This window comes from Heliconius melpomene, chromosome 17 (genome assembly GCF_056956725.1).
Source record: "Heliconius melpomene rosina isolate 202511_hmr_F chromosome 17, ASM5695672v1, whole genome shotgun sequence".
Lineage (NCBI taxonomy): Eukaryota > Metazoa > Arthropoda > Insecta > Lepidoptera > Nymphalidae > Heliconius > Heliconius melpomene.
The window spans coordinates 8152604-8175152 of NC_140405.1; the positions used below are offsets into that span (position 1 = coordinate 8152604).

The 22549-nt window shown below is 30.5% G+C and overlaps 1 protein-coding gene across 1 annotated transcript; it reads left to right on the forward strand.

Moving 5' to 3' along the window:
* Positions 1-37: 37 nt before the first annotated feature.
* Positions 38-21949, forward strand: LOC146530131 (cytochrome P450 4d2-like). The gene is made up of 11 exons (XM_085200773.1): positions 38-294; positions 5052-5158; positions 6695-6785; positions 9469-9654; positions 13072-13141; positions 13545-13741; positions 14175-14284; positions 18519-18652; positions 20128-20228; positions 20390-20581; positions 21202-21949. Exons 1-11 carry the CDS (start codon positions 144-146, stop codon positions 21366-21368), a joined length of 1506 nt encoding a protein of 501 aa, XP_085056899.1. The 5' UTR covers positions 38-143; the 3' UTR covers positions 21369-21949.
* The last annotated feature ends 600 nt before the right edge of the window (positions 21950-22549 follow it).

The window sequence follows — 22549 nt, forward strand, 5'->3', positions numbered from 1 at the left end:
ATGAATACACGTACTTAATCAAATTTATAAAGAGTTCTGTATATATATCGAACAGTCGCATGTATCCGTCGTTGCCGGTTGGACGTAACCTTTTAACATTCGATTACATATCGGCCTGAGTGTACGATATACATTTACTCGCTATGATTTTATTACTTATTTTATCGTTGTTTATTCTTTGTATTTTGACTTCATGGATTTATTTTTTGAGAGATCGCAAAAGTTTCAATGTTCCTGGTCCCACGCCGCTACCTATAATAGGCAATGGTTATTCTTTCATTGGCAAGCCAGCAGGTGAGCTTATTATTAATTATATATGTAAATAACATTCCAAAAACATTTTTTTTATTACCATTACAAATTAAAGCTGCTACAGCAAATTTTATAGAAATTGCTATAGCAAACTTTAACGGAACTTCATAAATAAAGATGCCGTGGACCGTAGTATCAAATCAATTTAAAGTAAACAACATATACGAGTATTTTTAGGTACAAACATAACAGTATCTGATATTTATCATGTTATGCAAATCAATATTATAATACAATGAAACCCGTCGTAGATAAACTAAAAAATACTTACATATTTACTTTAAATTATAATTCACGTCACTACGTTTGCTTTTATTAAAATAGACCTTATTATGGACTATTTATATGCTCTATATGACCACAAAATACAATAGAGAAAATGGAATGATGATGATACAAAATAAACATTGTTATTATTGTTCATAATATTTATTTAATTAATTAAATTGCAAAGCTATTATCTAGTATGTAATTATTATTGCTATACAAATAGTAGTATCTGGAGTATTTAATCGAGATTAATTGCCCATTATATCATTAAGTACTCACCTTAGAAGGATCTGAATATGTAAACGTAGTAAGAAAGAGGGCCGGGTCCATGTTAGGATTATTTGGTGCCCATCTCAGAGCCCCAAAATTAGACCTGAAAAAAAAACATTTATGAAAAAATATCAAGACCGCGGGGTCCTGAAAATCTCTCTGGACACACCCATGTACAAATAGTTGATTAAAATTAGACAAGTCATCAAAATTATACACTTTAGAATCCTTTGTAATAAAATTATATCAATGTGTAATTTATACACAAATATATAAAATGCTTATTTAAATCTAAATAAAGTCCTTTAAATTTAAGAAAAAAATGTGGTCAACTTCCAGTCGAACTTTCTTAACGAGAGTTCTGTACCAACTTCAGGCAATGATGAAAAAAATTAAGTTTGCAATCATTTTTTATAAAATTAACTACAAATATTAATTAGTCTCATAAATATTAATAAAATAAAAATCATTCATGAAATACCTACAATCTTGTCCGATTTTGAGGTGATAACCTCTTTTAAGTGTTCGGCTTGTGATTGTGACGCATCTATCTATTCATTGTTATTTATTACTCGTAATTAAAACATTGTTAATGTTAATTATGCGTAATTTAAGTAAAAAAAATAAGGCTTACCGTAGTGCAGAGGTGCTAGCGAGTGACTGTAAATGCGACAGGTTATGGGTTCGATTCCTACTCGAGGAAATTGAATATTTCATATTTACATTTCCACTGATTTTCAACTATTTTGAATTAACGAATGCAAATAAATGTTAATTTATCAAAAAATCATAATAATAATTAATTTAAAATAAAAAAAAAAGTCAATTCATTTTTTCTCTGTATTTTACAAAATAGTGATAATAATTCATTTCATAATAGTATGCAATTTATTATCAATGTATTTAAAATATTGTACGTACGTTCGTATGTATAACCAACTTGACAGACAGAAAACCAGTGTTTTTTTTTTATTTACTGTAGTGTTACTGCATATTGTCCAACTTTCTCTAAGGCCCTATATTAATATTTCTTATACATAGATTAAAACTGCTATTTCTGGTTTTACATCAGGTATTTAAAACAGTAAATTTCAATATAAATTTTAGCCTATGTCTTTACAAGGCCTAATCGTTATGTAATAGAAAAAGTTTCATCCAAATAAGTAGTTTTTACGTGAATGATTGACAGGTAAAGAAAATTTAACAAAACATATTTTTGACATCTGACTCCTAACCTAGAATTTTTTTGTTTATGCTAGATGAACTTGAAAAATTATTCTTTTTGCAGTCTTATTACATTTTTAATTGTATTATACGCGTAAAATAAAGGTCACAATTGTAAAATTATGAATTGTAACTACCGTATTTTGTTAAAGAAGGTTGAATGTCAGCGCGCGACCGGTCTATTAACTAGTCATGTTGAACTTGGCATACAAAAAAACACATCTATTATGATATTTTGTATGCCACGCCAAATAAATTACCTATATATTTTTTAATTAAATCGACTGTTTATTATGTCTGAAATTATAATATAAAAAATATATAAATGTATATTGGCATTGATTTGTAAAAATCCTTGCCTTACTATCAAAAACGGTAATAGTAATTAAACTTTAATATTCTGAATTTATACTAAAAATTCGAGTCGGAATTATGTTATTAGTAAGTCCTTTCGTGAAAGGTTAAAGAAAAACAATTAAAAAGTTTTATTTGAAATAAACAACAGTTGATGGAATATTAATAATTTAATATTGAAAAATAATGACTTTACCTCAATCGTGAGTGAAACTGCACAGTAATATTTATGAAAAAACATATTATAGTGTTAATTTTTACTGTATAATTTAAAAAAAAAAATATCTTATTAATCTTTAAAATGGGTTTGAAAAATAAACCTATGTAATTCCATCAACACGGTAAGATATAAATATGTGTAGGTAGACGCGTAAAGGTATTGTTGCATTTATCCGTAGATAAAGAAGTACCGTGACAATCGGTACACATACCTAAAGTACAATTAATTTATATATAGGTATGTCCACTATATATCCCTATCCCCTAGCATATTAATACAGCATATTAACATATTTTGCTGATCGTAAGTACCCTATATATGATATAGGAAAATATGCTAATTAAATAGATGTACCTACCCACGGTTATTACAAATATAGTTTTTATAATTAGTATTATATTATAATAAATAATTACATAATTAACATTCAACTATTTGTACCTGGGATTTAATAACTACATACTACTACAATAAAATGATGAAGCTCGACTAGTTTTTACTACTAGAATTTGATATTCGATTTACAAAGGTTATACACAAAAATGAAAATCCTATATATACTCTATATCTATAGGATAATATATATATAGGAATTTCACTCTAAATTTTTAACTACTTTTACACGTTAAATTCGCAATTTTACACTTCTAATTCACGCGTTGCTGTACTTGCTGTGCTACTGCGCCCCGACGCGAAAGCCTCAATTTTGTATATGCAAGATACACAAATTACCTACTATTAATTGAGAGCAATCGACGATGTAATAGAATCCAAAACAATGACTTTTATTTCTTATTGTCTGTTTATCTATTTTTCTGCGCGTTTGTTCATAATAATCTCAGAAACGACTTAACTGATTTAAATGCTGAAGAGAAGCTAAAACTTTGGTTTTTAATGTACCTACATATAAATATTATCTTTAAAATTATAATACTATTAGAACACGTAAATAATCGAGTTTATTAAATAAATCTGTAATTGTGTAGCTTAAAGCCGCGAGCGGGTCGCTAGTATTATTTAATATCTTTATATTTTAAATTTAATTTTAATTCAAAATGGAATTTTAAAATGAGCTAGTTTGATGTAAAAAAAGCTAGAATTCGAAGTGTAAAAAGCGAATTTAAAATATGAATATAAATTTACAGTGAAAAACTATATAAATTGTATAAATGTACAATATCTATTCATTACATAATACAATTACATAATACAATTTGCATATTTTTTAGCTTCACGCCGTATCCTGCACACAGCAGGGTAGTGGGAGGCAGAGGGAACCTAATGTTATGACACTCCGATACCCATTATTCGCCGATATCTGGAGGCATTGCGTATTGGGTCATGGAACTCATAGCCTCGCTTTCCCTTGACACCCGAGCGAAGTAATGATAATATTAAATCTTTCATTTTCTAGAGTGGGAATCGAACTCACAACCTGTCGCGTTTGCAATCACACGATCATAGCTCATTATATAGTTTTGCTTTAAACTTACAACCTTATTATTACATAAATACAAAAAAACTTTATCTTTTAATAAGAATATTTTATAATGTAAGAATATTTTATAAAGTAATTTTATAATGGAAGTATGCATCTACCTAATATATCTAGAGTCTAGATTCTAGACTATAATATTTATAAAAAAAAACAAAATCAAAGATTAGGTATTCCAATACGCTAGCGGGGTCTATATTTATAGGTTTAATTAAATTACACGTGTCTTGTTCATAAATAATCAGGAAAAAGAAAATAAAATTACTTATTTATATAGAAAATAATTGAAAGTAGGAAAAAATGTGTCAATCTAATGTTTATTAAACATGTTATTGGCAATAGGTACCTATACAAAATATGCGGTAAAAATAAATCCATATAATGAATTAGGTATTCTAATTATATGTAACTGATAACTGATTGATGTAAACAAACAGAATAGAGCTTGTGATATTTTTAAAAATATATGTACTTAAATTAGTGCCTCCCTTTTATTCTTACCAGAACGAGGAAATGAAAATAATGCTTCCAACCGAATAGGGATCGAACCTACAATCATGGGCATCGGAATAGGGAAGTATGGGTAATCAGAGCCCATCCTAAAATAGTCTTGTTGAAATTTTACAAAAAAAATTAACCCTAAAAAGTAAAGAAAATATCTATAGTCCTGAAAAAGTTCGAGTTATAAGTATGGACCTATAACCATCGCGTTAACAGTTAGGCACTGTCCTCGATAGATGGATTGGTTGATAAGAAAACGTATAAAAATTTAAACGTAGCGGGATTAGAACCCGCGCCTCTTTGGAAACCATCCAAAGGGTCCGACCGTCCTAAATGTGAAATAACACTTTAAAAATGTTAAAAATGTTTTCATTTTAAGTAAGACTAAGTAATTTTTTTTTTCAGAATTTCTACCTCTCCTCAGCCGTTTTCGTGCAGAATTTGGTCATATGTATGTAATATATTTATTCCATGCTCGTTACACAGTATTATCTCATCCAAAACACATTGAGGTAAGTCACTAACTTTCAGATTATTTTCGTTCAGATTTGAACCTGTACTACTTTGTTTTTTTACGATTAGCATTGTGCCTAATTGATTCACTTAATATGTCATTCCACATTACATACACTACATAAGCAAAAGGAAAATATAAGAAGTCAATATATATAAAATTAAAAATACACAAGTAAGGAAATAAATAATAAATTGTACCTAACCAATATGAATATAATTTAATACATAATCATTAGATTAACTTCGAGATTAATAAATTCAATAAAAAGGAGGAAAATTGCGAATAATTGTTTATTTCTTCTTTTTATGTCACACAATAATAATTTACAAATTACCATATTGATTCTTGAGTACCTAAATTATTGTTTTGTATATTTAATCATCCCTCTATTTATATAGTAGTTTTGGCTAAAAAAATATAGGGAACCTGGGAACCTACTGTTTAGACACTATCCCCATTAAGACACTCCTCGCCAAAATCATAAGGTGTTGGTGGTGTTAACAATAATAAAAAGAATAACCTATGATATAGTATGAGGCCGTGGTGGCCCAGGGACACAAGTGTGTGACTGTAAGCGTAACTGGTAGTGGGTTCGACCCCCGCTCGAGGAAATGAAATATTTATTTAAATTTATCTTTTCATTTCTTCGTTCTGGTGTCGAGTCAAAGCGCTGCGTTAAGTTCCGAAAAAGAAATTCGGCGGAGAGTGAGAAACGGAGTGCACTCGGTTCCCTCTGCCTACCCTACTATGTGCGGAATACAGCATGAAGCTGACAATAATAATATTAGTATAGATAGACATACGATTGTATTTACTAAATTTTAATTTAATACATTATCTAATATTATCTTTATTATCATTTCATTGACAACATCGCAGCTATAGAAATAATCGGATAAATAATAAATACACGTTACTACGCCGCTTATGTTATTATTTTATTTCATTGTTGACAAAGTTCAATGCCGAATTTTTCGTAATTCGACCGCTAAAGTAAAAAAAAATTAAAAAGATACAAAAAACATGTCATCACAATTTTTTCATCCAAAAAAATCTTAATAATACTTATATAGTACATATAAAAGACTATCATCTAATTTTTGCTTATTATTCTGTATTCGTGCAGTACGGTTAACAAGTCGTGGCCGTTCCAAGTTAGTAGTAGTAGGTTTTGTGAACTTTGGCGCATTGTTCACTCGAGAATAAAATAATCAAAATTAAGAAAAATCATAAAATCAAATCTACAACTCCAGGCTCCAATTCTTGTTGACCATACTGTATGCATGTTTTTTTACTCTGAGCTGTTAGAAACCTTAATAAAAATAAAATAACAAAACACATATTACGGACCATAATTGAGCTTAATTTTTATTTTTCTATATTATTTAACCTGAGCCGCAAAAAAAATACCTATATAAAAAAATTTACTTATGCATAATAGAAATATAAAATATGGCCAATATTGGTATTTTTAATATTAGTTAATTTTAATATTCCTAATAAATGTTTTAAATCAACAAAATATTTACAGACTGTGATCACCCATCAAGACCTGATAACAAAAGGTAAATCATATGTGTATCTACGACCGTGGCTTGGAAATGGACTACTTACTTCTACAGGTGGGCAATTCATTTAATAATTTATTATTATAATTTCATTATTTTTTTTAGTATTTTCCTTGAATTTTCAATGTATAATATGTAAACGATACTTAAATATACTATTTCAGGATTTAAACGCTTCTTCAAGTAAATTAGAAGTCAGCTCAATTTTTTTGACAAGAATATAAAATATAACAAATTATTATATTACAAGTATTACAAGGAAATGAGTAAATTTTAAATAATGTTTTACAACAAAATCAAAATATATAACAGACTAATGTTTTTATTAATTAGTCACAGTTAACTTAAAATTTATATAAAGATCGGGCTTTAATAAATTATAGTCATTATTGTATACTAAACTTTTTTAATTGAGAGAATATAACAGAAGAGCAAAGAGTTTTTTCATAATGTTTCTTTCTTTATTTTTCATCTCTTCACAAAATAATTGTTTCAAAATTTTCATACGATCCGAAAAATATACGATCTATTTAAATTACGGGGTTGACTTGTAACCGTCAATGATTGTACGATAACGAGATCAAGACCTAGAAGTTAGGTCTCATTATTAACTATTGGCCTCTTGGTATTCCCAAAGCTCATATTCAGTATATCATATATGCAACTGTCTTCCTATTCATGCAGTAATAAAAAATTCAGCTAGTCATCCAATTCAACTTTATTACGCTTATATAAATTTTCATTGCGATTAATCGAGAACATTGTAGGAAAAATAAACTTGTCAAAGTCAGAATTTGCATATTATGTAAATAATTACGGGAAAATTTTCTCCTTTTTTCAATCAAACAGCACAAATTCGCACTAGTTAGCGCCATGTATATTTTCCTCTTTTTTGTATAGGTAAATTAAATATCATAAATTAAATGCATACACCGAACTCTATGAATTTTATAAATTAATTTAATTGTAATTTTATTAAACTAGATATTCTTTAATTTATCGTCACGGTAGGTAATTTTCGCGATTAAAATTAAGTTATGCAGATAGAATCTAGGAAGAGATTATTTTTTGCCCGAAAGTAATTTAATTTAACAAAACCAAGGACTTATTTTAATTAGATATAAATTTTTCTTAAGAAACTTAAGCCTATATTCATAAATATAGGCTTAAGTTTCTTAAGCCTATATTCATAAATATAGGCTTAAGTTATATATTTTTTATAAAATAACTAGCGACCCCCTTGCGGCTTCGCCCGCTTTTACTACTGGATTATTCATATAATGTATGTTTGCAAAGCACTTAATATAATGTGAAAATTAATTAAACCCTAATGCAACCCGCATTTTCGTAGTTTCAATAAGGATTTTCCAATTGTTTTACACAGCAAGGATTTTTTAGTAGGTACCGTAATTTGAAATCTGTGCTACTAATCTTTTCAAGTACTTATTAAAATATATTTAAATGACTATTTTTAGATAGTTAAATGACTATTTTTAAACGGAAGAAATTATAAACAAAAGCCTACCTACTAATAACTACTACAAAAAATATATCGCGCTGAAATAATACATTCAACTCTAATTATCCAATACGTGCAAACGCATCTAAATCTTCGTTGCTAAAAAGGCAGGCGGGTTTTTTTTTTGCTTGTGGTTAATGCTGAAGAGGGTATTCTGTCCCTGATGAAAAGCAAGCACTACGTGGCTGCCTGTGAGGAAAATTAAATAGAATGCATCGGCCGGGAATCAAACACGGGCCGCCCGCGTGGCAGGCGAGCATTCTACCACTGAACCACCGATGCGTGTAAGGCAGGCGGGCGCGGCGGACGCATGGCGAGTGGCGAGCCCTTTCGCAGCAAGGATTTTTTGATATTGTAACAACTTCTAAAGTACTTATTAAAATGAAAAACAGTAAAGACAGTTTTGATGTACATTAAATGGCCAACGTAACTAATATACTTATTTATATGCTGAGAGTAAGGGATAAGTAAAACTTGAGTCGATACTGCTGAAGTGTCAACGACGTGATGTGTCAACAATTAAATGCGTTTTTCTCTTAAACTATTCGCAATTTCGAAATTGTGTAAAAAGCAAATTTTATCTTCGTTTAACGTAGAAAATTAATAAAGTATTTTAAAGGATAAGGATTAATACCATTATGGAAAAATATCCCTCACAATAAAAAATATATTGAAATTATTATTTTTAGACAGAAATATGATCACTACACGTTATCCTTAAAAGATAAAAATATGCTCTCGCAGACTTTTTTGTAGATCTCATTGAGAGGAACAATACTCCAGTACATTTTTTTCATGTAGTACTTACCATTAAAGCAGCGCATGCGCGAAAGTGTCTCAGCGGGTAGGACTTTATTCATATTTTTCGTATTTATGTTAATTTACATAAGAATGTACAAATAATAAACTATATATAAACCTTCTACGAAAAATACTCGACCTAATGGTGAAAACCGCAATAAAATCCGTTGGGTGGTTTAGAAGAAGAAGAGTTAGAAACAACAGACAGACACGAAAAGCGACTTTGTTTTATAAGATATAGGATAATATTATAATTAATAATATTTATTTAAAAAAACGACTTCAAAACTACATCATTATCTTTTAATGTTATTTTTTCTTAGCTGTCACTGGCTTCAATAAAAAAATATAGATAACAAATATAGAATCTTCTCCTTCTTGAAAAAAAAATCGGTTAAAGAGCATATTTTATTTCAGGTCACCGATGGAAGACGACGCGAAAGTTTTTGACTCCCGCATTTCACTTTAACATCTTACAAAACTTTTTACCAGTATTTTTGAAGAATGGAGATATATTAGTTAAAAAATTACATAATCACGCAGACGGCAAACCTTTCAAGGTGTTTCGTACTGTGGCTTTGACTGCTCTTGACAATGTTACAGGTGAGTGCCTCTTTACGTCTTTACATATTTTACTGCGGCACAGAGTACATTAGGTATGGTCGACCAGTCTTGGCCACCCTGGAGTCAGCTGCAGATTTGATCTTAGATTTTTTTTACATTTGCTTATTTTTTTTTTCCAAGGGAATAATTAAATTGAGAAGCCTTATTGTAGCCTGGCCGCACACGTACAATAATATTGTCAATAAAATACGTATTGCCAATAATATTGTGTGTGGTGTGGCAGGTATTTCGATATTATTCAATACTAGCGGACGCGCGCAGCTTCGCTTACGTATTTAGTGGTAAATTCTAATAAACCATGAAACATGTGTTCAATGAAATATTTTTAAGAGTCTAAATTTCAAATTTTATAAAAATCGGTAGCGTTTTAAAGATTTTTCCAAAAAAACTTTCAACCCCTTATTTGCACCCTTAGGGGGTGAATTCTAGAAAACCATGTAACACATGTTCAATTAAATATTTTTAAGATTCTAAATTTCAAATTTTATAAAAATCGGTGGCGATTTAAGAATTTTTCCATACAAACTTTCAACCCCTTATTTGCACCCTTAGGGGGTAAATTCTAGAAAACGATGAAACATGTGTTCAATTAAATACTTTTAAAAATCTAAATTTAAAATTTTATAAGAATCGGTGCCGATTTAATTTTTTTTCCATACTAACTTTCAACCCCTATTTCACCCCTTTAGGGTTAATATTTTTCAAAATCCCTTCTTAGTGGACGTCCAGATTACGAAAGTAAACATATGTCCAAATTTCGCGTTTCTACCATGAGCGGTTACGGCTGTGCGTGCGTCTTACCTCAGTCAGTGAGGACAAGTCCTTTTATATACAGTGGGTAAAAAAAGTATTTGCACACCTAATTTTTTTGAAGTTACACCTAGAAAAACACAGAATGATTTCAGTTAATTATTGTATTTAATAGCTTAATCTATATATATTTAGAATGGATTATTAAAAATTCTTAGAAAACAGAAATAAAAAAATTAGATGGTAAAAACACCTTTTTTAAAGTCAAATAAGTATTTGCACACCAACCATTCCCTAGATACAATGTTATTCCCGCGACATTTTGTCACTTTAGGTAAAATGTGAACATTGTATGTATACATGTGAACATCGGGAAACGTATTCTAATAACGAGACATTTGTTTAGTGTTCAGAAAAAATCTTGAAGCCAACATGCCGAAAGAATTTGAACTGTCGTTATCGACGCGTGAAGAAATTATTTTACTCCGTAATGAAGGTTGAAGTTATCGCCAAATCGGGTCAAATTTAAAGTTAAATTACTCGACTGTGTAGTAAATTATAAAAAACCGAGAAGAAATGGGTAGTGTTGCAAATAAGGAAAGGTCCGTTTTTCCGAAGAAGCTCAGTACGAGAGAAAGGCGACAAATTTTAAAATCGGTACAAAATAAACCATTTACAAGCGCTCAAAGCGCGCAAATGATATCGCGTCAAGTTCAGGTAAGGTTGTCTGTGCCCAATCTGTAAGAAACGTACTGGGTAATGGTGGTCTTCGTAGCAGAACAGCGAGGAAAAATTCGTTCATAAGTGAGGCCAATATAGCAAAAAGACTAACTTTCGCGAAAGAATACTTAAATACCCCTTTAGAATTTTGGTACAATTTTATTTTTTTCTGATGAAAGCAAATTTTATCTTTTTGGAACGGACAGACAAACATTTGTGTGGCGCAAGCCAAATACTGAACTTCAGGCGAAACATGTGCATAGTACAGTCAAACACGGCGGTGGTCTTGTGATGGTTTGAAGCTGCGTGACAGCAAATGGTGTGGGAAACTTGGCTTTTATCGAAGGAATAATGAAAGCAGTAGATTACGATAAAGTGTTGCGCGATATTTTGTCTTGCAGCGCGTCGAAATTAGGCGTAAGTGAGACATACTACTTTCAGTAGGACAATGATCCTAAGTATACAGCTATGAAAACGTAAGGAATGGATGATGTACAATGTCCGTAGAATGCTGAAAACTCCGCCATAAACGTCAGACATCCACCCAATTGAAAATTCATGGCATCTGCTGGATTAAAATTTGAGGAAAATAATTTTTTTAAATAAAAATGATTTGAAGGGTGCTTTGGTAGAGAAATGGGCTCAAATCTCGATTTAAACAACGTCCAAATTATTGGAATCGATGCCAAGGAGATTACAAGCAATCATTGATGCTAATGGAATGCACACAAAATATTAAGTGTCTTTTCTTTCATTTATTATTGATTTATTTTACAAAATACGTACAAGCTGGTTGGTGTGCAAATACTTATTTGACTTTAAAATATGTGTTTATACCGTCTCATTCTCTAATTTCTATTTTCTGAGAAATTTTATTAACCAATTCGAAATATATATAGATTAAGCTATTAAATACAATAATTAACTAAAAGCATTCTGTTTTTGTGTAGATGTAACATCAAAAAATTAGGGTGTGCAAATATTTTTTTTACCCACTGTATATAGATTATTGTTGATTTCTAGAAATTCTGGTCTTGCCACGGCTTGACATCGTTATTGTACTTTAAGATCCATTAAAAATCTAGAGTGGCAATCTTATTAAATCCCGATTGTTTAAATATATACCTAAAATTTTATTATTGAGTGATGTCTTGTCTTTATGTACATATTACCACTACTATTTTACCACTAAAATAGAATTATTATTCTTTTCAGTCATTTAATTAAAGCAATTTTTTACACGTCATTTTTATTAAAATGTTATGTAATAAAAATAGTTCCTTTATAAAATTTATAAAGTAAGTTTTATGGACGTTGCCAATTTACTTCTTCTGTTTATTTAATTTGAATTTGATTATGAATGTAATAATTCAAATTAATTAAGTTGTATAAGAGCGATGTTATCAAATTGATATTATCAAAGTACTTGTGTATAGTACATAATTATGTTTGACATAAAAGTTAAAACATATAATTTTAATAAAGAAATGTTATGTGTACTTTTTTTCGACTATTTCATTCGAAGCTGTTATATATTAGCATTTTAATTAAATAAGAAGATTTTTTTAGCTTTTTACTATTATACCGCAAAATTTTTCGTATTACGTGCTTAGCAGGCGGCAGTCAACACTAGGCTTTGCTTAGTTACCAGAACGGGGAAATAAAAATATTGTTCCGAATCGAATTTGTTTAACAAAATCATTTTTTTTTTACTTTATATAAAATTATTTTTTACTTTATAGTTCATTGTTTGCAGTCGGTTTTTTTTTTGTTAAAAATTAATTTATTTGCTTTTAGTACATTTATTGAATTATTCGTTAAAATAAAACCGCTTTAATTAAATTAATTAAAACTTTTTTAAATAATTAATTTATTTTTAACAATTCTTTATTATTTAATTTTATAATAGTAAGATTTTTATTGCAGAATCCATAATGGGAGTGTGTATAAATGCCCAGAGTAACAGCGAGTCTAAATACGTTAAAGCTATTGAAGTGTAAGTTGTTAAACTGTATATTACATCAGAAACTAGTAATTATCATAAATCCTAGAAGTATGGAAATCCTTTAGATCTTATCGTATAGATACTGACAGTAAAATATTAATAAAAACAAGATTATATAAAAACTTTAAATAAAATTAAGTGGTTTTGTTACTTTTAACCAGTTCGTAGTTTTTTAAGTTTAAAATTAATGTGTACAATAGCGTCTGTATTATTAAAACAACAATGCCTTATTTCCATATATATACACAAAAAATGTGAATATTCTTAAATTTTAATATTTATTATAGTAACTATCCACCCGTTGAGATTCTAACTTTGTTTTTAGTTTAAAAATATATTTTTAAACATTTTAAGATTACGTCATTTATGATTGTTTTTTCTTTTTAATTTTAAGCATTGCTAGAATAGCATCGTTAAGGATGCGAAATCCGTTTTTTGGAGAAGAGTTGATATTTAACTTTGCACCATATAAAAAAGAACAAACTGAAGCTCTAGACGTCCTTCATTCACAATCTAACCACGTAATTCAAAAGAGAAGAGATGAACTCAGAAATGTGAACATAAGCAGTTTAAACGGCACCACTGAAACAGGTAGGACGTTGGAGAAATTGCTATTTAAATATAGTAAATATAAAAAATAAAATTAACTTCACGCTGTATCCCGCACACAGCAGAGTAGGAAGAGGGAACCTAGTGTTAAGAGTTAAGTTAAGTTACCCCATTTTTCACCGAATTCTGGAGGCATTGTTGAGTGACGAAACTCAACACCGCTCTTTGCCCTCGACATCAGAGCGAAGAAATGTAAATATAAATATATTTCTCTTATTTTGACGTATTTCTCTCAGTCCAATATTCCACCCAAAAATGCCACCATAGACAAAATATTTAAATGTTTTTTAATATATTTAGGTAAATATATTAGGAAAGCGATTATATCGTATCTCAACAGAGCCTTCTTTTGAGATCGCTTTCTAGCGTCGATATATATTTTTTTGGAAATTTAAAGTTGTTTTATTATATGTAGGTATAAGAAACAAACACGCATTCTTGGACCTGTTACTTCTGGCTGAGGTCGATGGAAAGAAAATCAGTGACCAACATGTGAGAGAGGAAGTCGATACATTTATGTTTGAGGTACGTCTGCATACATTTATATTTAATTAATTATATGCTGCGAGCGACCTCCTCATGGCTTCGCCCGCTTGAACTGCATAATTAATAACTAATTTACTAATCTACATTACTTTCCTTTTTTAATAATAATATTATTTTAATTTTTAAAATAATTCAATAAAACAGTCATTTATAGTAATTTCATCAAACAATATGCCTTAAAATGGAAAACTTTTATTTTTACACTGATTAAATTAATTAAAATTTTTGGTCTAATCAATTTTGTTTTCGTTTACATACAAGTTTACTTACAAGAAAAAACAAAAAATGTATTAAACTGTATAAATAATTTTAATTTGTTATGTATTTGTTTGGTGATGCTATTTATATGTCATTATGATTACCTATTTGTATGCTAGAAACGCATACGAGTACAAGTAAATAGTTATGCTCATGGCATTTTGTTTATGACATTTCGTTCTTTAGTACATAGAAGTATGTAAGTATACGATTATATGAAATACTAGCGGCCCGCTCGCGGTTACACCCGCGTGAACTATGTTATTATTAATTTCTGTCTTCATGACTACGTCCTATTGACGTCCATGCCAAATTTGAGACTACTAGAATTTGTAGTAACGAAGTTTCATACAAACTATCGACCCCAAAAACAACCCCTTAGAAGTCGAATATTGCAAATTCCCGTCTTAGCGAGCACCTCCGTCCTATAAGTAACTCCTATGCAAAATTTGAGATTCCTAGCACTTATAGTTTCTGAGATTTCGTGTTGAGTGAGTGACCTTTCGATTTTATATATATAGATATAGATGACATATACATAAAATACAACATTTATGAACTTAGATTCACATTGTTTTTTACATTTAAATATTTTTTTTATTTGTATAAGTAAACACTTCTATATAAAGGTCGTTCAACTGAGCAAATGCAATGCACAATTGCACACTGAGAACAAATTATGCGACGTGTGCGTCTCAGTTTCGTATGAATTTGCAAACATTTTTCAGATAAGGAAAGAGAATCTAGTGTGAATACTCTCTGTTCTCTTTTTTGCACTTATACGCCGATTCTCGATTTTCCGAGTGTTGAGTGGCGAAATTTAACGCCTTGTTTTATCCCAGAACTGATGAACAAAAATAATTAGTTCAAGTCCACAAATTGTCTCATTGCGCCACGATGGCCTCTAACTTATACACGAATGTGAACTCTTGTAACCTTTATCGTGATTACACATATTTTTACCATGTACCAACATATGTTAAAGATTTTTTTAACCCACTGACAAAATATTTGCAATATTGAAAATAATATATATTCTAATTATCCATTACCAAAAGATAAGAGTTTTATCAGTTATGCCCCTTTTACTAATGATTTCATAAGAATCACTGATGTTTTTTAATAAAAATTATAGTTTCTACACCTTTTTTCTATTTTTTTTTTCTATTTTCTAAAAATGAATAAAACTAATATAATAAACTGATTTTTAAGAAAAAAAACCGATTTCAAACTAGAAACTAAAAAGTTATAAAATAAATTTACTTGACATAAAACAAAACGTATCTACTTTTATTTTGTTAAACAAAAATAATGAAAAGTATATAAAGATTTTATAATTTTGAAGTCGGTGTCAAGCTAATGCTACAACAACCTTTATACAATATCTAATTACTAAGCCTGTTTGTTTTACTCCATCAAAATCGGTTCACCCACTCAAAAGTTCTGAGTTCTGATAAAAAAAAAAAAAAAATACAGTCGAATTGATACCCTCCTTTTCTTACAGAAGTCGGTTAAAAAATAACCGGAACCTTGAGTAGAAGGACTAATGGGCAAAGCGTTAGTTAATTTTTTTCTTATATTACATTGTTTAGTAAGACAAAAAAAACTGAGCGTTAAGTTCCGCTTTCACTAAATCGAATATTAAAAACTAGTAAAACTAGAAAATATTAAAATAATTTGATAGTTTTAACTTCTTGGTACTTTACCTCTACTGGTGCTTAATTAAAAAATAAACATAGTATAGTACAAAAAAAATTATATAGTATAGTACAAAATAATATAGTATAGTATAGTACAAAAAATTGACAGTTCCTATAATAAGTACCTATATCAAACAAAAACAAATTACATACTAATGACGGGTGAACACGTGAAGTACAAAGAACAGGCAAGCATTGTGATATCTATTAGAACAATTAATATAGGTAATTAGGTATATACGTTTGCTTCAAGTGTAATTGTATAAGAAAATATTTGTGTACTAATTTATTAAAAAAAAAAGGTTAAGTGCGAGTCGGACTCGCATACGAGGATTAACTGGTAGTACAAAGGCTTATTAAAATTTAAATTTGCGTACGTTTGCAGTCACATAGGATCATAAGCGTATCTAGAAATATTTTTACTTGAAACTTGTTTCTAATTTTGAACAGATTTTAAAATTAACATTTTTTTTTGCTAACTGTAATTTTGCTAAAACTAAGAATCAAATATGTGACATATTTTTACATGAAAAGTTAATTTATTATTAAGTATATTTTTACTTTATTACTGCAGTTTATGTTTGCTTATTTACCTATTAGTCCACAAAGTTTGCAATATTCATTTAGCTGTTTGTAATAGACTCGGTCGCGTCCAGTGTTGCTATATTTTATTGCTCACGCGGTACGCCATTGCTAATATAATATGTACTTTAGTAATATTGTACTTAATTTGTTTTTCGTCAGCACTTTTTTCGATGAATATATATATATATATATATTAAAATTAAATAAAGTACAATATTACTAAAGTACATATTATATTAGTAATGGCGTACCGCGTATATATATATATATATATATATATGAAAAGCAAAGATTATCTATAGTTATAGTATAGATTATCTATAGAATATATATATATATATAATCTATAGATAATCTTTGCTTCTAGATCTAAATCAATTCTAGATATTTATTTGGCCATGCAAATCCTTCTGTTAATAGTTAATACATTTATGTACCATTCGCATGTTAGGTATATAAAAATTTCCGGACTCTGTAATATAAAATACTGTATATTTTGATTTCACTTATCTGTTAGCGAAAATCAATGCTTAAATCGAAGAAGTTGATTTGAAAATTCTATCTACATAATTATAAGTGGAAAATTTCCACTCAGTAGGTACCTACTTAACACAACTTTATTTTTTATCTTTTAAAAATATATATGATATCTTTATTACATATTCTTATAACAAATAATCAACTTAGTTAATGGTTAAATAAAATATAGGTCGCAAGTCTATAATTCATATAACTATATTTTTTTTTGGTTGGCATCTGTACAGTGAGTTCAATGGAAGCGAAACATATTGATTAAAAACAAAAAAAAAAATATTTAAAAAAAAAATTAAGTTTAAACTTTAGCATTATCTATTAATAAGTGCTCAATTCCTGTAATGGATTTTACATGTGTTTATGTTTTAGTTTTATTTTTAAAAAGAAAATGTCAGCAAACTAATAATCCGAGCTATAATAGTCTAGAATTGCGTAGTCGTCCTTCACGCCTTATAAAACTGCGCACTAATTACGTAGGGTAGCCGTGCGAGAGTAGTGTAATCGACGCGCGAGTTAAAAGAAAGATATAAATTTAGTAGCGAATCGAAATAAATTAAATAGTGAAAGTAAGCGATCGGCGGCGGACACTCAAACCAGTTTACTCTTTTAATCATTTTATTCCACACACGTATGCCTAAACAATTTAAGGAACATTCACACTAAGTATAGTGCTAGTCACGGTTCGTTCTAAGTATGTAGGCCGTAGTGGCCCAGGGGCACAACTGACTGACTGAACTGACTGACTGTTGACTGACTGACTGACTCTACCGCGACAGGTTCCAGGCTCAATTCTCGATTCAATTAAATATTTCATATTTTAATTTCTTCGCTCTGGTGTTTAGGCGAAGTTAATTAGGATACCATAATACTCTTTCTTTGTCATAACATAAAATTTAATAAGGCGACGTTGCTATATAGATAGACAGTCAGTTAGTCAGTTGCTAATAAGTCATTGTTGATAATAAGACTAATGTCTTATTATCAACAATGACACTCGTATATAATTATATATACGAGTGTAATTAATATATTAATGAAAAAAATCCTTTTCAGATATATTACAGATGCATACTTAACCCATTAATTTATTTAATCATCTCAATAAATCTCATCTCATCTCTGTTATTGTTTGTCAGGGTCACGACACCGTGTCATCTGGAATCACTTTTACTCTCTACTGTCTATCAAAGCATCGTGATGTACAGGAAAAGATTATCGAAGAACAAAAGAGTATCCTTGGTGAAAACTTGGACAGAGATCCACAATATTTGTAAGTTATCTACAATTTTCTTTAAGACATCTATTAGCGTTTATATAACCTTTTGTTGTATATTTTTTATAATATTTAACCATCAAATTGCAAATCGCGATTTTTATAAGAACCCTTCTTATGATTCACTCTGTATTCCTCACATTGTAAATAGACAGAGGGAACCCGTTCCCACAATCGTGCACACCTATCGTGCTTACATACTGTAAAGCCAAGCAATTATTCAGCTTCTATTTTATTACCAAATATTACCCTAAGGCAATATATGATGTTGTTTTAAAATAAACCGAAAATCAAGTTTATAAACATGTACCTAAGTGTATACAGGGTGAGTCATATTGAACTTTCCGGTTTTGGAAGGACGTTGCACGAAGAAGGGAAGGAGTAGAAGGGTGGGGATGGTGTCATTAGACGCGCCATGACATGCAGTTTTAGTGTGAGCAATGGCTTGGTCGGGACAACATCGTGCGTTCGTAGTTGAAGAGTTTATTAAAAATGGCGGCTCCGTGATCACAACACAGCGTGCGTTCCGTTTACATTTTGCTATTGGTCGACGTGATCCCATTCCCACTGGACCAACAATCAGAAATTGGGTATCAAATTTTAGAGCAACATCATCAGCATTAAAAACAAGACCACAAGGCCGAATTAGGACGTCAACGTCAGCGGAAAACGTGGATAGAGTGCGGGCTTCAATTCAACAATCCCCTCGGCGTTCTGTTCGGAAACATGCCGCTTCACTAGGATTATCTTTCAGTAGTGTCCGCAGAATACTGCATAGAGACCTTAAATTTCACCCATACAAGATTTAGGTAGTGCAAGAATTAACAGTTAGAGACTTAGACACACGAACAAATTTATGCCGCGACATTCAGCAGATCCCCCGCACTGCTGTTTTGATCTTCAGTGATGAGGCACATTTTCACCTCGCCGGAACTGTCAACAAACAGAATTTTCGACAGCAGCCCATACATCCAGGCGTTCAATGGAAATCCTGCGACAAATGTTTCCCGGTCATCTCATTTCTTTGCGAGGTGACGTTGGGTGGCCGCCGAGATCACCTGATTTAACCCCCTGCGATTTCTTTCTCTGGGGTTACCTGAAGGAAAAGGTGTACACGCATCGTCCCCGAACTGCAATCACGGAAGAAATCAATGCTATTCCGCTGAATATGACTCGACGAGTAATGGACAACTTCCGGGAAAGGCTTCAGCAGTGTGTGGTCAATGGAGGTAGACATTTACAGGATATCATTTTTAAAACCAACTAAATTAAAACTGCATGTTATGTGCTTTCAAACAATAAAATAATTTTTACTGCATGTCGCTTTGTTTTTAATACACACCTTATTGAAATCGGAAAGTTCAATATGACTCACCCTGTACATGTAGGTTTGTAAACTTGATTTTTAATCGCCACATAGAGGCCACCTTTTTATAACAAAATGTTAACTTTTATATATATTCTATCCATAGCGAACTACAAAAAATGAAATACTTGGAACAAGTTATCAAGGAGAGCCTTCGGTTATATCCTTCGGTGCCGTTAATAGAGCGGCTTGTTACTAAAGACGTTGGTAAGTCGTTAACATTATATTAAACGTTCATGACAGTATTGAAAGTAATAAACAATAAAATCTTGTTTTTAAAATTGACTTTCTGCTCTTGAGTTTTTTTTTAAAAAACAAAGAAATAAATCATATAAAATAAATAAATAGATATATTTTATTGGTTTCAGATATCGAAGGTATAACATTTAAGAAGAACACCTCAATAATTATAAACATATATGAATTACAACGTCACCCAGATGTCTTTGACAATCCTTTGGAGTTTATACCAGAGAGGTTTGATCCGGTGATATCGCCGCAAACAGCCAAGAACGCGTTCATTTGGCTTCCGTTTAGCGCAGGACCAAGAAATTGCATTGGTATAGTATCTTTTTTTTTCAAGGAACTACAGTAGTACAAGAATCCCACTGAATTCTCGAACCATTGTTTGTTTAGTGGTGGAACTCAAGGCCGCTCTTTGCCTTTTTACCGGAACTAAGGAATGAAAATATGTATTAAATATTCTCGAGTGGGAAGCGATTAAGTTATATACTACGCACGCAAACTACGCTGTTTTATTCCATAATTCATTATTATAATTCAATTTCAAAAACGTATCCATCTTTAATTTATAAAATATATATCTTTAATTTATGGAGCAACCTTATAATATGATGTATATCTTCTAAATCTCTCCTATCATTGCTTTTGGGCTCTGGCAGCTTAGTGATACTTAATATAAAATTAATTATTTCATGTAAAATAGTGAAGTGGGCGGCGTGGCGCAAAGGCACAAAGATGTGACTGTAATAGGCCGTGGGTTCGATGCCCACTCGGGGGAATGAATTACTATTTATTAATATTTTCTTCCCGTTGCTCTGGCACCGAGGCAAAAGGATTCAGGACGAAGCTGATTTGATTTCATTTCATGTAACACTGCATTATCATACCTCATTAAGGAGTCCTCCACGTATTATATTATTTTTTTTTTAATTTGCAGGACAAAAGTTTGCTATGATGGAAATGAAAGTTATCATCTCGAATGTTGTGAAGAATTTCGAAATCCTACCTGTTGACACAGATGAGCCATCGCTTTGTGCCGAACTCATATTGAGACCTGAAAAGGAGTTGACTTTGAGATTAAAACCAAGGGCAAAAAGTAATTAATTTTAAATAAATGTGATAATTGTTATGAGATTTGTATTGAACAATAATGTAAGGTTAAAAGTAATAAAGCAAATGAAAATTATGCCAAAAAACATAAAAAAATGTATAGTTAATATATATATAATTATAGCACAGCCAACAAGTCGTGGCTGCCCGGAAGTTCCTAAGAAAAAGTAAGTTTCCTGAAATTTTGCGCATTGTTTACTCAGGAAGAAAATTATCGTATATAAGAAAAAAAGTAAAATCAAATCTGCGCGGCCAGCTATCTTCAGGGCGGCCATGACTTCTCTACGTTTTGTTCAGTTTCATCAATAAAGACGATTAAAGTGATTAGAATAGTTATAATAGATTTGTTAGTATATTTTTTTTCTATTAAACTATTCTTAAGTTTAAGAACGATTAACGAATATTACGCAATCAGCACATAAAAAATATGTAACTACATTGTGCCTTCGTACTTCCTAGTACCTACTTGGCACAATGTACTAAATTGTATTAGTAATTATAAAAACTTAGATCTAAGGTGAAATATTTGTAATGTTGAAATGTTTTCTATTTAAATTAAATATATATTTAACGAACTATTGTCTTTTGTTATGCCATATCAATATCTGTTCGACGGATTTCATAAAAACTATATTTGGAATTTAAAATAATTTTAAATTTTGTCTTAATATTGTTGCATTTTGTTTTTCACTTTTCATGTAATTTAGGAGATAAAGAATGACCACCTAAAAATGTTCAATTCAAGTATCAAACTTTCCATAAAACTCAAATTTAGTTCTCTACACATTTTTAAATTTAGATAAATACATGCAAGGGCAAACAGACTAAACCCTCTCAAAACCACAAACAAATTATCTACGAAGACAGAGGTACAGACGTAAGCTTCTTGAAAGCAAAGGACCCTCCATCTTCCCAAACCGAAGTGTCCACCCTGTGGAACACCGATCTAATGGATCTGACCTCCTCCAACACAAGAGGGATGCCCAAAGAAATGCATTTGTCACACTAAACCCCCGAGGAGGAAGGAGCACTCCCTAAAACGGTCTCTTCAATGGGAACCAATCCATTATAGTCCTCCCTTAGCAAGTCGGCAAGCAAATGAAGGCGGTTAACACCCAGAAGGATATTGCGACGGCCTACCGAAACACAATAGTGGCAAGTTAGAGATGAAATGC

Bases quoted from the DNA above. Each gene is read 5' to 3' on its own strand.
- LOC146530131 (XM_085200773.1), top strand. From the start codon at position 144: ATGATTTTATTACTTATTTTATCGTTGTTTATTCTTTGTATTTTGACT. The intron at 13,742-14,174 runs GTAGGACGTTGG...TATTATATGTAG, and splicing joins AAACGGCACCACTGAAACAG to GTATAAGAAACAAACACGCA. The intron at 14,285-18,518 runs GTACGTCTGCAT...ATTGTTTGTCAG, and splicing joins TCGATACATTTATGTTTGAG to GGTCACGACACCGTGTCATC.